General features: G+C 42.3%; 2 protein-coding genes across 2 annotated transcripts in view; one reads left to right on the forward strand and one right to left on the reverse strand.

Annotated features, from left to right (window-relative positions):
* DMRT1 (doublesex and mab-3 related transcription factor 1) overlaps window positions 1–15729 on the reverse strand; it is a 113803-nt gene that overhangs the window by 27617 nt on the left and 70457 nt on the right. Inside the window, exon 4 of the mRNA XM_053575816.1 lies at window positions 14739–14886. Within this exon, the coding sequence (XP_053431791.1) occupies window positions 14739–14886 (148 nt within the window). The remainder of the gene's footprint in view (window positions 1–14738; window positions 14887–15729) is intronic.
* LOC128574850 (26S proteasome regulatory subunit 10B-like) lies at window positions 6523–7833 on the forward strand. The gene has a single exon (XM_053575803.1). The coding sequence runs from the start codon at window positions 6541–6543 to the stop codon at window positions 7708–7710; it is 1170 nt and encodes a 389-aa protein (XP_053431778.1). The 5' UTR covers window positions 6523–6540; the 3' UTR covers window positions 7711–7833.

The following is a 15729-nucleotide window of genomic DNA, read 5'->3' on the forward strand; positions in this document are numbered from 1 at the left end:
AGAGAGGAGCAACAATTTGGAAAAGAAGTGTTCCAGGTGAGCAGGTGTGACACTGTTGAGTTCTCCATCTCTGAGAACCACCCCTGGCGTGAGGATGTGACCTGCAGATAAGGGTCTGACTAGGGCAGGCTCGGCATAGCAGGGAGCTTAGGAGGTAAGTGGTCAGCAAAGACCAAGCAAGGGGCAGGGAGACTAGGAAACATACTACACACGTTAAGCCGCCAAATCTCAGCACCTTTCTGCCATTTCCCAAGAACCTCGTCAAGAACAGCAGACGTTAAGAGGCTGAATTGGGTCCCCACCAAAACTGCTGAAGCCTTAGCCTGCTCTGGAACTGTATTTGGAGATAGGCCTTGTAGGGAGATAACTGGGGTTTAATGAAGTTACAGTCAGATAGGACCAGTGTCCTCATAAGAAGAGACACCAAGGGGCGGCACCTGTGGCTCAGTCGGTAAGGCTCCGGCCCCATATACTGAGGGTGGTGGGTTTAAACCCGGCCCCAGCTGAACTGCAACCAAAAAACAGCCGGGCGTTGTGGCGGGCGCCTATAGTCCCAGCTACTCGGGAGGCTGAGGCAGGAGAATCGCTTAAGCCCAGGAGTTGGAGGTTGCTGTGAGCTGTGTGATGCCACGGCACTCTACCGAGGGTGGTACAGTGAGATTCTGTCTCTACAAAAAAACAAAAAAGAAGAGACACCAAAACTCACATTCATTTCTTCTCCCTTTCTCTCCACATGCACAGAGGAAAGGCCATGTGAGGACCCAGTGATCTACAGCCCAAGAGGAGAGCTCTAACCAGAAACCGACCCTGACAGCACCTTCACCTTGGCCTTCCTGCCTCCACAACTGAGAGAAAATAAATTCCTCTTGTAAACAAGCTGCTCGGTCTGTGGTATTTTGTTACAGCAGCCTGAGTATATCAGCATAAAACAGGAAAATGACACACCCTGGACCATTCTACATCCATACACACCGTGTTCCTCTCTCCGCACACACGGCTCATTCCAGACCTTCATGTGTTGAGCTGAAAGAACTGAAGACTTAATGAAATGAGACAAAATACACATTTCACTTTGAAAATCTCATGGTTTAACAATTTTTTTAGATCCTGCAATGTTCTTTGAACTTAAAATAAACCAAGACCCTCTGTGTAATGGAATGTTGTTTGGCCACAAAAAGGAACAACACTCTGACTGACACCTGCTATGACATGGATGGACCTTAAAACCATTATGTTAAACGAAGGAAGTCAGACACAGAACGTCACATACTGCCTGACTCTATTGATACAGGAAGCCCAGAATAGGTACATCCATAGACAGAAAATAGCCAACCACTACTGGGGGCTGGGACAAGGCAGAAATGGGAAAGGACTGCTAATTCCCCAGCAGGGGGGAATGGTTTTTTGGGTGATGGAAATGTTCGAGAATCAGACAGTGGTGATGGTCCCACAACTCTGTCAATATACTAAAAATCCTGAACTATACATTTTTAAAGGGGTGAATTTTATGGAATGTGAATTGTATCTCAACAAAGCTATTATGAAAAAATAAATAAATAAAGCTCCATCCTACTTCTAGAGCCATGTAAGCAACAAGGTAAAGTGGCTGCATATTGGGAGCATTTATCCAGAGTGTAGCTCTAATCCTGGTTTCTGTAACTTGAAAAGAGAACTCTCCCTTAGGTTTATGGGGAAGATTTCCATCAAGTTTTGAGTAAGGTCAGGACAGCTATACACATAGCTAGCTACTCGAGGTAAGGCTGTTCTGCTGCAGACAGGAGGGGAAAGGAAGTGTCCCTAAAACTCTGCTAACATTTGGGGATCCGTGCAGACACACACCTGTGGTTCATCTCCTAGAACAGAATGCTAGGCTCACAGACCTATAATGGGCACTCAAGGAATTTCTTTCTTTCTTTCTTTCTTTTTTGGAGACAGAGTCTTACTATGTCACCCTTGGTAGAATACCATGGCATCACAGCTCACAGCAACCTCCAACTCTTGGGCTTAAGTAATTCTCTCACCTCAGCCTCCCAAGTAGGAATGTCTTATTTGTTTCCGACTGAGCTGTCAGTTTACGCCCTGGAGTGGATTAAGGAAAGAGACCTGAGGAATGGGCGCTGAAGGAGAGTCACTGTTAGGCCTCACAAGACAACAGGGGGATAAGCGAACAAAATGCTTGAGCACGTGAGAAGCCTACATTTTCATTTTCATTCTAGGCACAGTGTGATTAACTTCATTTTCTGTTGCACTAATATGTCTGACCTATAAAACACGAAGGAAGAAACATGATTCTTTTGACCTTCCTGGACCTATGAATCACCTAAACAGAAGAAGGAACAACACAGTAATATGATCAAGGATAAATTATAATCCAGAAGCTTTTCACGGAGAAACCCGTGAAGTGGCTTCATTCAAAGTAGGAAACTGTTTGGAGCATAATGAGCACTGCCTCTTGTATTAATATTATTTGTATAGAAATAAAAATGAAACAACCTTTGAAACTGCTGAAAATGCCTAGAAGAAGGTATTGCTCTCCTTTGTCCACTTACCATTTTTGCCTTCTACCCCAGGGTGGTTCGAAGGAGACATGGATGATGTACCAGGTTGCCAGATTTAGCAAATAAAAAGAACAATGTTGATTTAAATTTAAATTTCAGAAACAATTTTTTAGCATAAAAAAACTTGGTACATGCTTATACTAAACATTTTTGTTGTTGTTTATTTGAAATTTAAATTGAACTAGGTTTCCTGTGTTTCATCCAGACATCCTAATGAAATGATTGCACCTGTTGGACCAACCACCTGAGCCTCCTTTTGCTCAGGGCTGATTTTGAGCTAGTCTCTCCTTCCCCAGGAGTGAAAGCCAATGAAAAGCGTCTGGCTTCTCTACCGCCCCCAGAGGTCAGCACCATACACCTGCAAATGTTTCCTGTGCTGCTGGAGGGAGCTCACACCTGGCATTATTAATCAATCTCAAGTTAAGACATTAGAACTGAGAGAAAGCCAGAATGGAGCAGAGAGAGCACAGCCAGCAGGGAAGGAGGCAACCTTTAACCTAGACTTCAGGCAGGTGTAAATGGGAGAGAGACCCTGGATTCAAGGCAGTGCCAGGTGTGTGAAGAGCACAAAATGATTCTCTTAACAATCCTTCATGGGACTGCCAGAGCCTGCGGTTATCTCCAAATATTCTATTTTTATGGAACTCATTTTTAATATCAGCACTTTTAGGGTGAATGTAAATAAACTTGATCATGTAATAAATTCAGTGTGCTCTTTTATTTTGTAGATTTAAGCTAAAACACTATACATCTCTTGGAAGCAGCATCTTTCAGGATATCACTAATCAGCATTAAGATTATGCTATCTGCTAAAAAATCATAAATGAGCAACTAACTGCAGACACTGCCCCATGGGGATGTGTTCAGCAGGACAGGCAAGGTGTTCAACAATGGGTGGCAACAGTTGTAGGGGGTTTCTTCTCTTTGCCCTCGTATCTAAGGGATCACTCCAGAGTACCACAATAATCCCAGGGGCAAGTGTTCTGAGTCTCCCTAAGGATGGTAAATATAATCGCTTTATACACAGCACGCTCAAACCTACTTCTACAATTAAATAACCATCTACTCTAGTTCCCCACAATAATTCCATTCATGCCAATAAATGAACAACAGTTTGTAAGGTACATAAAATCTGGGCACCATTCTTTACACCAGAAGCCCTTCTGGAACCTGACCTCAGCATATATTGTATACCCTGTGTATATGTGCAAGATGGGAAGTATATGCCCATATATAAATATAAATACATATAAAGCTAACTTTCAATGTTCAGAAAACAAAAGCTATCCCCATATAACAGCCAAATTCTGACATAACTCAATTTGGACACCTCATCTGGTGTGCACTGCACTCATTCCGAGTGTAAACCCCACCGCGCCGGGCAATGATATACTGTAATGTCACATCGCAATCTGGATTTACTATAAAGGGCCGCTGACGAGCTTCAGAGCAGTAAACATTGCAGCGAGGTGTATTTCACACTGAGCTGGTTTTTATGAAGAACACTTCACCACCCAGGCCCGGCACCTGGATGATGAATGGTGAAAGATGCATGACAAGCTTCATCATTGTTTGTAAATCTTAACTGTTCCTGCTCACTAACTCTGCAGGCAATTTTCAAAGACAGCAGCCGACAGAAGGACAGCACAGCTTTCCTGAAGGTTATTCAAGTTGTACTTGGCCTGGCCGCGCCTCAGAAGAGCCAAGCAGGGAAAATAAACTCCTGACTGGGCCCACACCAGGCATGAGCAAACCCGCTAAGGCTCAGTGGATTCAAGGCAGATTCAAAGGGGGAAATCTCATGGGGGCTGATGCTGGATGCTCTGACCCTGAAGGCTACTGTCACATCCAAGAAAGGCCACGGGGAAGCTGGCTCTCTGCGATTTTTAAATACAGATCCTGAATGAATAACAGAAAGTGGCAGGCTCGATGATGTGTGATGTTGTGAGGTGCCCACAAAGTCTGGAAGCTCACAAGCAGAGCAGGCAGGCAGTGGACTGACTTTTACACCTGAATCCTGTGAGGATAACAGCACGGACAACTCGGCCAAGCAAAGTTTTCTACTAATTATGTTCGACTTGGTTATGTCAGGAGAGAAAGGAATTTCTAGAAATGAAGTTTCCAGAGCTCACTCTCCCTCATGTCCTCAGTCTAGGCTGTAATCGTTAGCCAAAGTGAAAACCTCTGCATGGCTGTTCTACATACTGAATTTATGGCTTTTAAAGAATAAAAGAAGTAAAAGCAATCTCATGCTAAGGGATTACCCCCAACAGACTATACAGAGAGTAAAATAACAAAATTATCTGAGAAAAACTGGCAGCTCTTTAGCTCACACTAATGTAAAAATAAAATAACAGGTAGAGTATGTGACTGCCTGGCAGTTCATGCACACACACAAAAATTACTATGTTTAAAAGGCAACTGACTGTATTCCTATGTGCACTTACACTTTCAAAGCTTCTAACTAGTTATTTAATTTCATAATATTCGCTCTCATTAAACAGTAACACTTCCACTTGACTTTCTCCTATTAAATAAAAAGAAAATTCAAATATAACCAGGAAATTAAAAGTGACTTTACTGTGCTCATCAAGTCATAAAGGTGTCTAGAAGTTTACAATGAGCTTTGAAAACAGCAATTTAAAGAGAAAGACTACACCTGACGTGCTGGGGGGTTCGAGGTTATTTTTGAGGTTTCCACTGTGACTCTAGCATGCTGTAGAAAGGCACTCTCAGATGGGGGCGTTTCTGCAGGAGGTGTGTGCTAATGGGACAGGTTTTGGAATTTTATCATGACAGCAAAAAAAGTGCTATTGCATTTATGCTTGAAGTCCAAGCAGATAGGACATTTCCAAGTACACACTGTAAGCCCTAGTCACAGCCATCATTTCCTCCAAAATATTTCAAAGAGAAGAGTGCCAAACTGTAGCCCAGGGAGGCCTTGAACAAACTATATCATCGCTGATCCTCCGTTCCTCCATTTACCACATAGAAACCGCACCCCTTCTCTTCCCCGCCTCGAAGGCATTGTCTCTACACCTCAGTGTCCTCATCTGTAAAATGGGGATATTAATATTATTAAGAGAATTGAATGAGTTATACCCAGGAAGTGCACAGAACTCTGCCCTGCAGATACTGAAGAGGAGCTGCACAAGTATTTGTAAGAGAAGGAAAGGGAAAGGAAGGTGAGAGAAAAACACAGGATAGACCAGCAGAAAGAACACCCAGGAGAGTGATTCAGAGATCTGAGTTCTCAAGCTGGCTCCTTCTCTTAAACGGCAGCAACAAGGCCGAGAGGAAGCCGCAGCACTGGGCTTGCACCTCCACCCGCTCTGTTAAGTGTGAATGTTGATTACGCTCCTCCTACTTTTGCAGAGCTGCATCCATAATGGAAAACCAGTCACCTATAAAGATTTAGTCCTTAAAATTTAAGTTTTTCAAAGGGAAGATTCTACATGATATAAACCTAGGATATTTGCGGTCCAGCCTACGTTCGCTCGTGTCTGATTTGTTTCACTGAGTGCTTCACTGGAGTGCCTAAGCTCTGAGTCAGCGAAAGATGAGCAGAAAGGATCCAACAGTTGGTTTCTCACTCATTCAAGAACCATGAACCATCCAGAGCCCTCTCTGAACACAGTATGCCAGAGGATGCCAGGCACCCCTAGAGGAATACAGCAGGATCCTCCATGTGTGAGAACATCCCCTGATCTTTCTTGCTAAAGTGCTGCAGAGAATGAACCTGTTCCTTACATGAGTGAGTCTGACCTCCCCACGTGGGCCCCTGGCAAGTGCCTGCTATTTCCAGATGACATCCTGGTGGGGGGACCCTGTCACATGGTAGTTTTATACACCCAGGACGTGATACGGGCCCACAGCTCTCAATCTCGCCCACAGTTTGCTTTGTGAGGTGCTCTTTCCCTGGAGAAAAAAAGTGTGGTTTGAAGGAATGACAGAAGAAATGAGAGAAATCGGGCTTCTCATCATGGCGGACCCTAGAGATAAGGCGCTTCAGGACTACCGCAAGAAGCTGCTGGAGCACAAGGAGATCGACGGCCGCCTTAAGGAGTTAAGAGAACAATTAAAAGAACTTACCAAACAGTATGAAAAGTCTGAAAATGATCTGAAGGCCCTACAAAGTGTTGGGCAGATTGTGGGTGAAGTGCTTAAACAATTAACAGAAGAAAAATTCATTGTTAAAGCTACAAATGGACCAAGATATGTTGTGGGTTGTCGTAGACAGCTTGACAAAAGTAAGCTGAAGCCAGGAACAAGAGTTGCTTTGGATATGACTACGCTCACTATCATGAGATATTTGCCGAGAGAGGTGGATCCACTAGTTTACAACATGTCTCATGAAGACCCAGGGAATGTTTCTTATTCTGAGATTGGAGGATTATCAGAACAGATCCGGGAATTAAGAGAGGTGATAGAATTACCTCTTACAAACCCAGAATTATTTCAGGGTGTAGGAATAATACCTCCAAAAGGCTGTTTGTTATATGGACCACCAGGCACAGGGAAGACACTCTTGGCACGCGCTGTTGCTAGCCAGTTGGACTGTAATTTCTTAAAGGTTGTATCTAGTTCTATTGTAGACAAGTACATTGGTGAAAGTGCTCGTTTGATCAGAGAAATGTTTAATTATGCCAGGGACCATCAGCCATGCATCATTTTTATGGATGAAATAGATGCTATTGGTGGTCGTCGGTTTTCTGAGGGCACTTCAGCTGACAGAGAAATCCAGAGAACTTTAATGGAGTTACTGAATCAAATGGATGGATTTGATACTCTGCATAGAGTTAAAATGATCATGGCTACAAACAGGCCAGATACGCTGGATCCTGCTTTACTACGTCCAGGAAGATTAGACAGAAAAATACATATTGATTTGCCAAATGAACAAGCAAGATTAGACATATTGAAAATCCATGCAGGTCCCATTACAAAGCATGGAGAAATAGATTATGAAGCAATTGTAAAACTTTCAGATGGCTTTAATGGGGCAGACCTGAGAAATGTTTGCACTGAAGCAGGTATGTTTGCAATTCGTGCTGATCATGATTTTGTAGTACAGGAAGACTTCATGAAAGCAGTTAGGAAAGTGGCTGATTCTAAGAAGCTAGAGTCTAAATTAGACTACAAACCTGTGTAACTTACTGTAAGGTTTTTGATGGCTGCATGACAGACATTGGCTTAATGTAAAAATAAAATAATGTATATATTGGCAATAATCTCATTAAAAATGTATGAATAAAAATATGTATGAGTAACATCATAAAAAAAAAAAAAGAAATGAGAGAAATCTGCTTGTTCTCATCAAATAGCACATCACCTTGCTTCTATACTATTCTTTAGGTATACAGGGACGTGTGCTGGGGTCCTCAAACACTCTTCCCTTCCTGTCACTTTCCTCTACATTCCCTGTAAAACACCAGTGTATTTTACTTGGGAAACATATCATATATGTGATATATTAAAAATAAATCTTTAAAGCTGCCATTTGCAAGTATTTATTATATGCTCAAAGTCAGTATGCTCCCTCTTCCTCACTCAGCACGACCATGATGTCTAGCTAATTCCAAGAATCACAATACACACATACTTACCCCTGCTTAATGATGGTCATCGTTTTCATTTGTAAGCCCACTGCCAGGCACCTGCTGTGCTAGAAAGATAGGGGACCCATGGTGACGGATCCATCACATAAAACATTTCTTATGTGATGCACATATAACAACACATAAATTTGTAATTATCATTTTCAACTTTCCAGATGAGAGAACTGAAGCTTTAAGAACTGAATTGAGCATCTCACTGCTGGGTCCAGAGCTGAGGATCTGAGCCAGACCTCCTCTCCTGGGCTGCAAATCACTCCCTTCTACACACTGGCCTTGCTGCCACTGAATGTCCCACTTACTTTCTGTTCAAAGATAAAGCTGAGAATAAAGAGATCACATAAGGAAAATAGGCTTAACCAGCCCAGGGCTCTTTTCTTTGAAATTTAGCAAATGATAAGTCATTTCTTAAAATGCCAAGTTTAAATTAAACTCAACATTTTCTAAATGTCGCATAAAACACACTCAGCTATCCTTAGAGCAGGGAAAGACAAGGGTCAATGTTTTTCTCCCCTACAGGCTTGCTTTACAATTCAGGGTAGAACACACACACATAACAAAAGCAGCCTTCCAATTCCTTGACCCTCTCTCCTTCCTGTCTGAGCCAAACTTTCAAACATGGTCAGAACATCATTCTGCCAACACAGCCCTTGCAGGATGGAATGATAAAGAGTCAAGGTAATGTTTGCCATCATGTATCGCACGTTGTGATTTATTGAGCTTATTTACAAGCTAAGTCATCTTACGTTAAAAAGGCCTCCTCAGAGCCAACATCCTCAGCCTTCTTGTAACAGGTGAGGAAAGCCAAGCTCTTGGAGAAGTGTGGTGATCCTAATGCTACAGAGCTGGGATCATGGGTCCATTCAGAATCTAAGTACAGAATGTTCTACCGCTCCACACAGCCACTTGCCACAGAATGTCACCTCACATTAAAGGCAGTTTTGGTGTTCTGGATCATGAGCCAAGAACTCTGAAGGCCCTCCCAACAGAGAGCAGAACTACACTGTTCTCACCTGCAAAACGAATAGGTTCAGCAATATGACAAAGTCCAATTCTAATGTGCTACACTAAGCAAGTCCACTCACTGGGGGGTAAGCGTTTTGCATATAGTCATGACAACTGTGGAGAGGCACATGGTACCAGTGAAATCAGGCACTTACTAGGTCCACTGGTCTACAAAACTGTTAGCACTAAATGGATTAAAAAAGATGTGTTTGGGGCGGCGCCTGTAGCTCAGTGAGTAGGGCACCGGCCCCATATGCCGATGGTGGCGGGTTCAAACCCAGCCCCCGGCCAAACTGCAACAAAAAAATAGCCGGGTGTTGTGGCGGGCGCCTGTAGTCCCAGCTGCTCGGGAGGCTGAGGCAAGAGAATCGCGTAAGCCCGAGAGTTAGAGATTGCTGTGAGCCGTGTGACGGTACCCGAGGGCGGTACAGTGAGACTCTGTCTCTACAAAAAAAAAAAAAAAATGTGTTTGGGAGCACAGATACCTCTGCAGGCTGCTCAATATCTCAGAGGAGCAAGGGTCTTCAACTCGGACAGGCTCTTCCCCTGGCCCTGGCCACCTGACCTTTGGGTAAAATGCAAATGCTCTGCCCCTGCTTCACAGAGCTGCTGGCATCCTGCACACATTAATGAATAACACGCAAACACTTTGCAGTCTGTAGAAAACACCTCAAATGCTTCCTTCTGGAAAGAGCACAGGCTGTGTGAGAAGGCAGGCTGAGGCTGCACAGGAGCCTGCCACACTGCATCTGAGTTAGAAGAAGCCACAGGACCAAAAGAAATGAGGCACAATTTCTAACTTTTAAACTGAGATCACAAAATAAATGGACAAAGGGCCTAATTCTGTTCAACTTCACCATTTAAACCTAAACCTTTTTGTAGCTGTTACCAGTCATATAGAACTCATACTCAAGCGTCAGAGGAAGATGCCTGTTCACAGATATGAAATGCTGCCCATGTGCGTCTATTTACACAGAGGCGCTGCTGTGAAGACCAGCCTCTTCATCACCAGCTGAGGAGGCATCAATTTCAGGATGTTCCCACTACCTGCTTCCTGAACAGCCTGCATCTGTTACTATGAAGTGCTCACACTCTTACAGCAAAACTCTTTGAGGACGCTGTACCGACTGCCCCAATTCTTCTCTCCCTTGCACCCCTACAAGGCTTGCTTCCCGCTTCCCCACCCAAATGGCCACTCAGCAAGGTCACTGATCCTTTCTACCTTGGAACAGCCCATAGTCAATTCCAGTCCTCATCTCATTTGACCTGTCAGTATTATTTGGCTCTGTTCATTAAAATAATTTTAACTTGCTTTCCAAGACACCACTCATCTGCAGTTTTCCCACCTCACAGGCTGCTCTTCCTTCCTTTCTCCTTTGCTGGTCCTCCTCATCTACGGAACTCTCAACACTGGAGGTCTCTAGGACTCAGTCCTTTGTCCTTTGATTTTCTCTAGGAGATCTCACAGGTTCAATAACACCTATGCATTGAAATCCCCACTTTCATTGGCAGCAGGCAAATTTCCCCTCAACTTCAGACTTCATGCATCCAACTCCTACTTGACAATCTACCTGAATGACCCATGAACACCTCACACGTATGCCAAGTTATCTCCCGATCCACAAAACCTATTTTTCCCATGGCCTTTTTTCTTCAGTAAGTGTAACCTCCAATTCTATACTTTATCAGGTAAAAAATTATAGAGTCAATCTTCACACCTCTCTTCCTATGGCATTATCAAACTCATTAGCACATCTTCTGGCTTCTATTTCAAAATATTCCCAGGATCTGACCACCCATCATTACCACCATGCTCCCACCCTGACTGCACCACTGTCCTCTTTTACCAAAATTACTGATATCACCTTCCAACCAGTATCCCTGCTTCCACCCTTGCCTCTCTACAGTCTACTCCTAAATTGAAATCAGAGTGATCATTTACAACCACAAGACAGACATGTTACCTATGCTCAAAGCCTTCCAATGGCTTCCCATGTCACTTGAAATAAAAGCTAAAGTACTTGCAAAAGCTCACAAAGCCCCAGGTGTTCTCACCATCTTCCCAATCTCCTCCCCTCCTTAACATTTTTCAGCCTAAGGAAAGAAGAGAGAATGACTCCTACTCTTTTTACAAAAACAAACAAAAAAACCATTAAATAGTAGGAACATGGCAGGAAAACTTCTCCTGGGATTCTTTTCCTTCCAACATTTTATTTTCATGTTGCAATCTTTAGCAAACCCAAAAGAAAACAGTGAATCTGGATTCTTTTTTTTAAGATGGTAAAGAGAGGCTAAGCTTAAACTTACCTTAAAAGAAATTGAAGATATACAGATTTAATGGAAAAATGTATACTTAAATAAAAATTTAAAGAAAATAGTAAACTTACTAGAAACTATAAGTTTAAAGTTCCAATTATTTACAAATCCCCAAGTACAAGAATAAATATCCTATTTACAAATCATAATTTCATCATGAATCTGCTAATGTGGCTGGTCGTCAGTCAGCCTTTGCCAATTTCTCACAAATGCATATACTGATGTCCTCGTTGCATGCTGTCCTCAGCCTCAGCCCCACAAACCCAAAGGCCCTAAGGTGCCCCCAAAGAGCTCAACTGCACCAATTCAGATAATAAAACTGAGGACCTGCTCTCCTGTGAAATGACCTGTGGGTGTCCTTATTGAGCTGCAAACACAATTTTCCTTTCCCTTCCCACTTGCGTTGTAAAAAATTTAATGCAACATATAAGCCCCTAAAACAGACCAGGCACAGTGGCTCATGCCTATGGTTTCAGCCATTTGGGAGATCAAGGTAGGAGGATCACTTGAAACTAGGAGTTTGAGACCAGGCTGGACAACACAGCAAGATCCCTTCTCTAAAAACAAAAACAAACAAAAAATTTTTAAATCAAGCTAGGTGTGATGGTGGGCACCTAGAGTCCCAGCTACTCTGCAGGCTGAGGACTGAGCTGAGGAGTTCAAGGATGCAGTGACTACACCACTGAACTCCAGCCTGGCCAAGAGAGTGTGACAAAGAAAGAAAGAGAGAAAGAGAGAGAGAGAGAGAGAGAGGGAGAGAGAGAGAGAGAGAGAGGGAGAGAGAGAGAGAGAGAGAGAGAGAGAGAAAGAAAGAGAGAGAGAAAGAAAGAGAGAGAGAAAGAAAGAAAGAGAGAGAGAAAGAGAGAGAGAGAGAGAAAGAAAGAAAGAAAGAAAGAAAGAAAGAAAGAAAGAAAGAAAGAAAGAAAGAAAGAAAGAAAGAAAGAAAGAAAGAAAGAAAGAAAGAAAGAAAGAAAGAAAGAAAGAAAGAAAGAAAGAACAACAACAAACTCAAACTAACATAGCATACATTTGGAGTCATAAAGCCTTATTTCTTTAAAAACTTAGCTGAAAGACTAAGTTTTTACTAGGGAGCAGTGGCTCATACCTGTCTGTAATCCTAGCATTCTGGGAGGCTGAGGCAAATGGATAGCCTGAGCTCAGAAGTTTGAGACCAGCCTGAGCAAGAGCAAGAGCCTGTCTCTAAGAATAGGTGGGTATTGTGGCAGGCGCCCATAGTCCCAGCTCCTTGAGAGGTTAAGGCAACAGGATTGTTTGAGCCCAAGAGTTTGAGGTTGCTGTGAGCTATGATGCCACAGCACTCTACCAAGGGCAACAAAGTAAAATGCAAAACAAAAAATGAAAACAAAAAAAACTTAGCTTGGATTTTCTATGAATTCATACACTCTTCCATGATAATTCCAAAGTAGATAGTACTGAGATTTCACCACAGCTCTTCCTGGCTAACACTCTCATTTCTGAAGCGTGAGGCTTCTGATTAATTACTAAAGAGTTAGAGTAGGAAGGTTAAGCCTGGGGCCTCCTCACACACTACTCTTTGGAAGATACACATCTCCAGGTAAGTTATAAGAAATTACAGTTATTTACCCAGTCTTTCCCTGTGAACACAGTTACAACAAATGGTCTTTTCTCTCTCAGACTGTAACCTCCTTCCTTTGAGTCACTTCCTTTTCCACTATAAATTTAAACTACTGCTCCTCTCCAGATCTCTTCCTCTCTGATCTAATAAATTGCCTCTTATATTTTTGTCTTACTGCTCTGCTGTGAATTTACACCGTTGTCTCAAGAATGCCAGTGCTTCTAAAAATATTCCATTATTCCTAGAATAAAAAGTTCAGGCAATTCCTTCCTGAAAGTGGGTTGCATTCCTGATTTTCTGTATGAACAAATGTTCCTGTAACTGCTTTATCCCCAAATTATACACCGGTTCCATTAGACAAAGAATAAGTTAGGAATTTGACCTCTTGTGTTTGTATTTCCTTACAGGGCAAGCTCACTTAAAAATACTACCAAATCCATTCATTCAGACTCTCAACCAGCAAATAACTTAAGGCATCGTAACAGATAAAAATGTATATAAACTGTGTTCTCCATCCTTCAGGAGTTTGTGGCAGTATGGAAAGACGGTCATATGGACATATATATTGTGAATATTTATGAAAACAGAGTTGTTCTTGACCACTCCCAACAGAAGGGGATTATTAATAAAAGTGAAAATGAAATCAATGATATATACATCACTCTCTCTACAGCTCAGATTATATAGGATCATGACCTATATGTCTCATATTAACAGGGTCCTTTATTTTATTTTAGCATGATAAATAAGGTATTACTTTCCCAGCTTTTTTAGTCTTTATTGCTCTAAATTTGCAAATCAGTGGAAGATTTTGATTCTCATTCTCTAAACATTTGCTTTGCAAAGAAACAAGTTCTCTATGGGGTCAAGTTATTTAGAAAATAAGGTTCTCTTTTTATTTAGTACAAGGTTAAGTTCTATTGGATCTGCTTTTCTGCCAAGTTTCACTATTGACCTGATTTCCATTTATCGCCTCAGTTGTATATCCCGCTCATTTTCGTAAATCAAGATGATGTTTAAATATAAAGAACTTAAATACAGGATCTGGAAACACAGCAGTCATAAAACACCTGCCTATCATCACAGTGTAAACGTTGGGGAGAAGGTTAAAACTGAAGTTGAGGAACTGTGTATTTCAAAGTGCTTTGGTTCATTAAACAGTCATTTTTTATTTTAAAGCCATTATATCAGAGTTATTAGCATTGCTACTGCATAAACTCTGAGATCTATTGTATTCAAAATGTTTTATTGTGTTATTTTATTTCCTCCCCAAAAGATAAATACACCTTCAATTTTAAAATGAAAATCTTTGGGAAATGAGTTTTCGATATACAGAAATTCATCTCACAAAAAGTATCAGGACCTGAACCACATTTCAAGTACCTCTGTGTTTCATATCGATCCTCAAAACCATACATTTTTAGCTTCCAAATGGGAGTCTCTCATCCTATTGTCACTCTAGGTATCCAAACATGGCATTAGGAATCAAGCAAAGCAAAGTTACTCCATAAGTAAATACTTTAAAGGATACTTACCTAAGTTTCACACAGCAATAAACAGATAAAGCATTAGGGAGGGCTTGGGACCCAGTAGTGGACAAGCGTCCTCTCACCACCTGAAATACAGTCTGTGTAACCAGACACCTACCGCTCGCTTTGGCTTCCGAATAAGAAGGGCCATCTTCAAAAGTGAAGATCTGGGACATGCTCTGGCCCAGGTAAGAGGGAGGCGGATAGTAAGAATGCATCCTGTACTGGGAACTCATCGCATGGCGGTTCTCCGAGTTTTTCATCTGCTAAAGAAAAAAAAAAATACATTGAGACCAAAGGTTCATTTTACCATTATTCCAAGAATTGTCTATTTCTGTAAGTGTGGGGAATGGCCTATTCAAATTGGATATCTTCTACCAGGAATATGCTCCTCCAGTGCACTGGGCCTCCGAAATACAAGCATTGTGCATCTTGAAGGTACCAATTCTACCGTGGGGTCCCGTCTAAAGCACCCCTGAAATTGCCTCTGCTCATATGGTGCTGAACTAACCAGTTCCGAGGAAGATACAATAGCAGAGAAGGGACAGCACGGCTCAGAAGCAAACACCATCTGCTGTAACACTGACCAGCTTCTCTGACCGGGAGCACGTCATCGAACCTCTTCACACATTTACACCTTGTTTACAGAGTTCAAATAAATAGAATATTTTTTAAATAGGATATTTTTAAAAGGCTATAGAAAAGTAACATCCAGACCACTCAGCGTCCATCCCAGCTCCTTTTACTCTGTTCCCTACAGCAGGGGACAGAAGTCTGGGATCTAGATTCTGCTAACTGGCCATATGGAGTGAGAATGGAAAGACAGCAGGGAAGCACAGCTGTCCCTCCAGCAGCAGTGGCAGCTGCACTTGGGCTTGGCAGTCATTTGTTTTTCTGGCAGGCAGACCCTGTCTTTGGAACCAAAGGGCAGCTTTTATGAAAGGAGCAGTTAGTTCCCTGCAGCTTTTGGAGCTTTCATTCAAAGCTGAGGAGACATGACCTGATGGCTCAGGAGAGGCCCCAACTTCTGCCTTCCTGGCCCTGCTGATGACTGTGTAAAGACCCAATTCCATGAGAAGCCGGAACTGTTTCTTACAGGGAGCCTGGTA

The sequence above is a fragment of the Nycticebus coucang genome, chromosome 2, assembly GCF_027406575.1.
Source record: "Nycticebus coucang isolate mNycCou1 chromosome 2, mNycCou1.pri, whole genome shotgun sequence".
NCBI lineage: Eukaryota > Metazoa > Chordata > Mammalia > Primates > Lorisidae > Nycticebus > Nycticebus coucang.

Bases quoted from the DNA above. Each gene is read 5' to 3' on its own strand.
- LOC128574850 (XM_053575803.1), top strand. From the start codon at position 6,541: ATGGCGGACCCTAGAGATAAGGCGCTTCAGGACTACCGCAAGAAGCTG.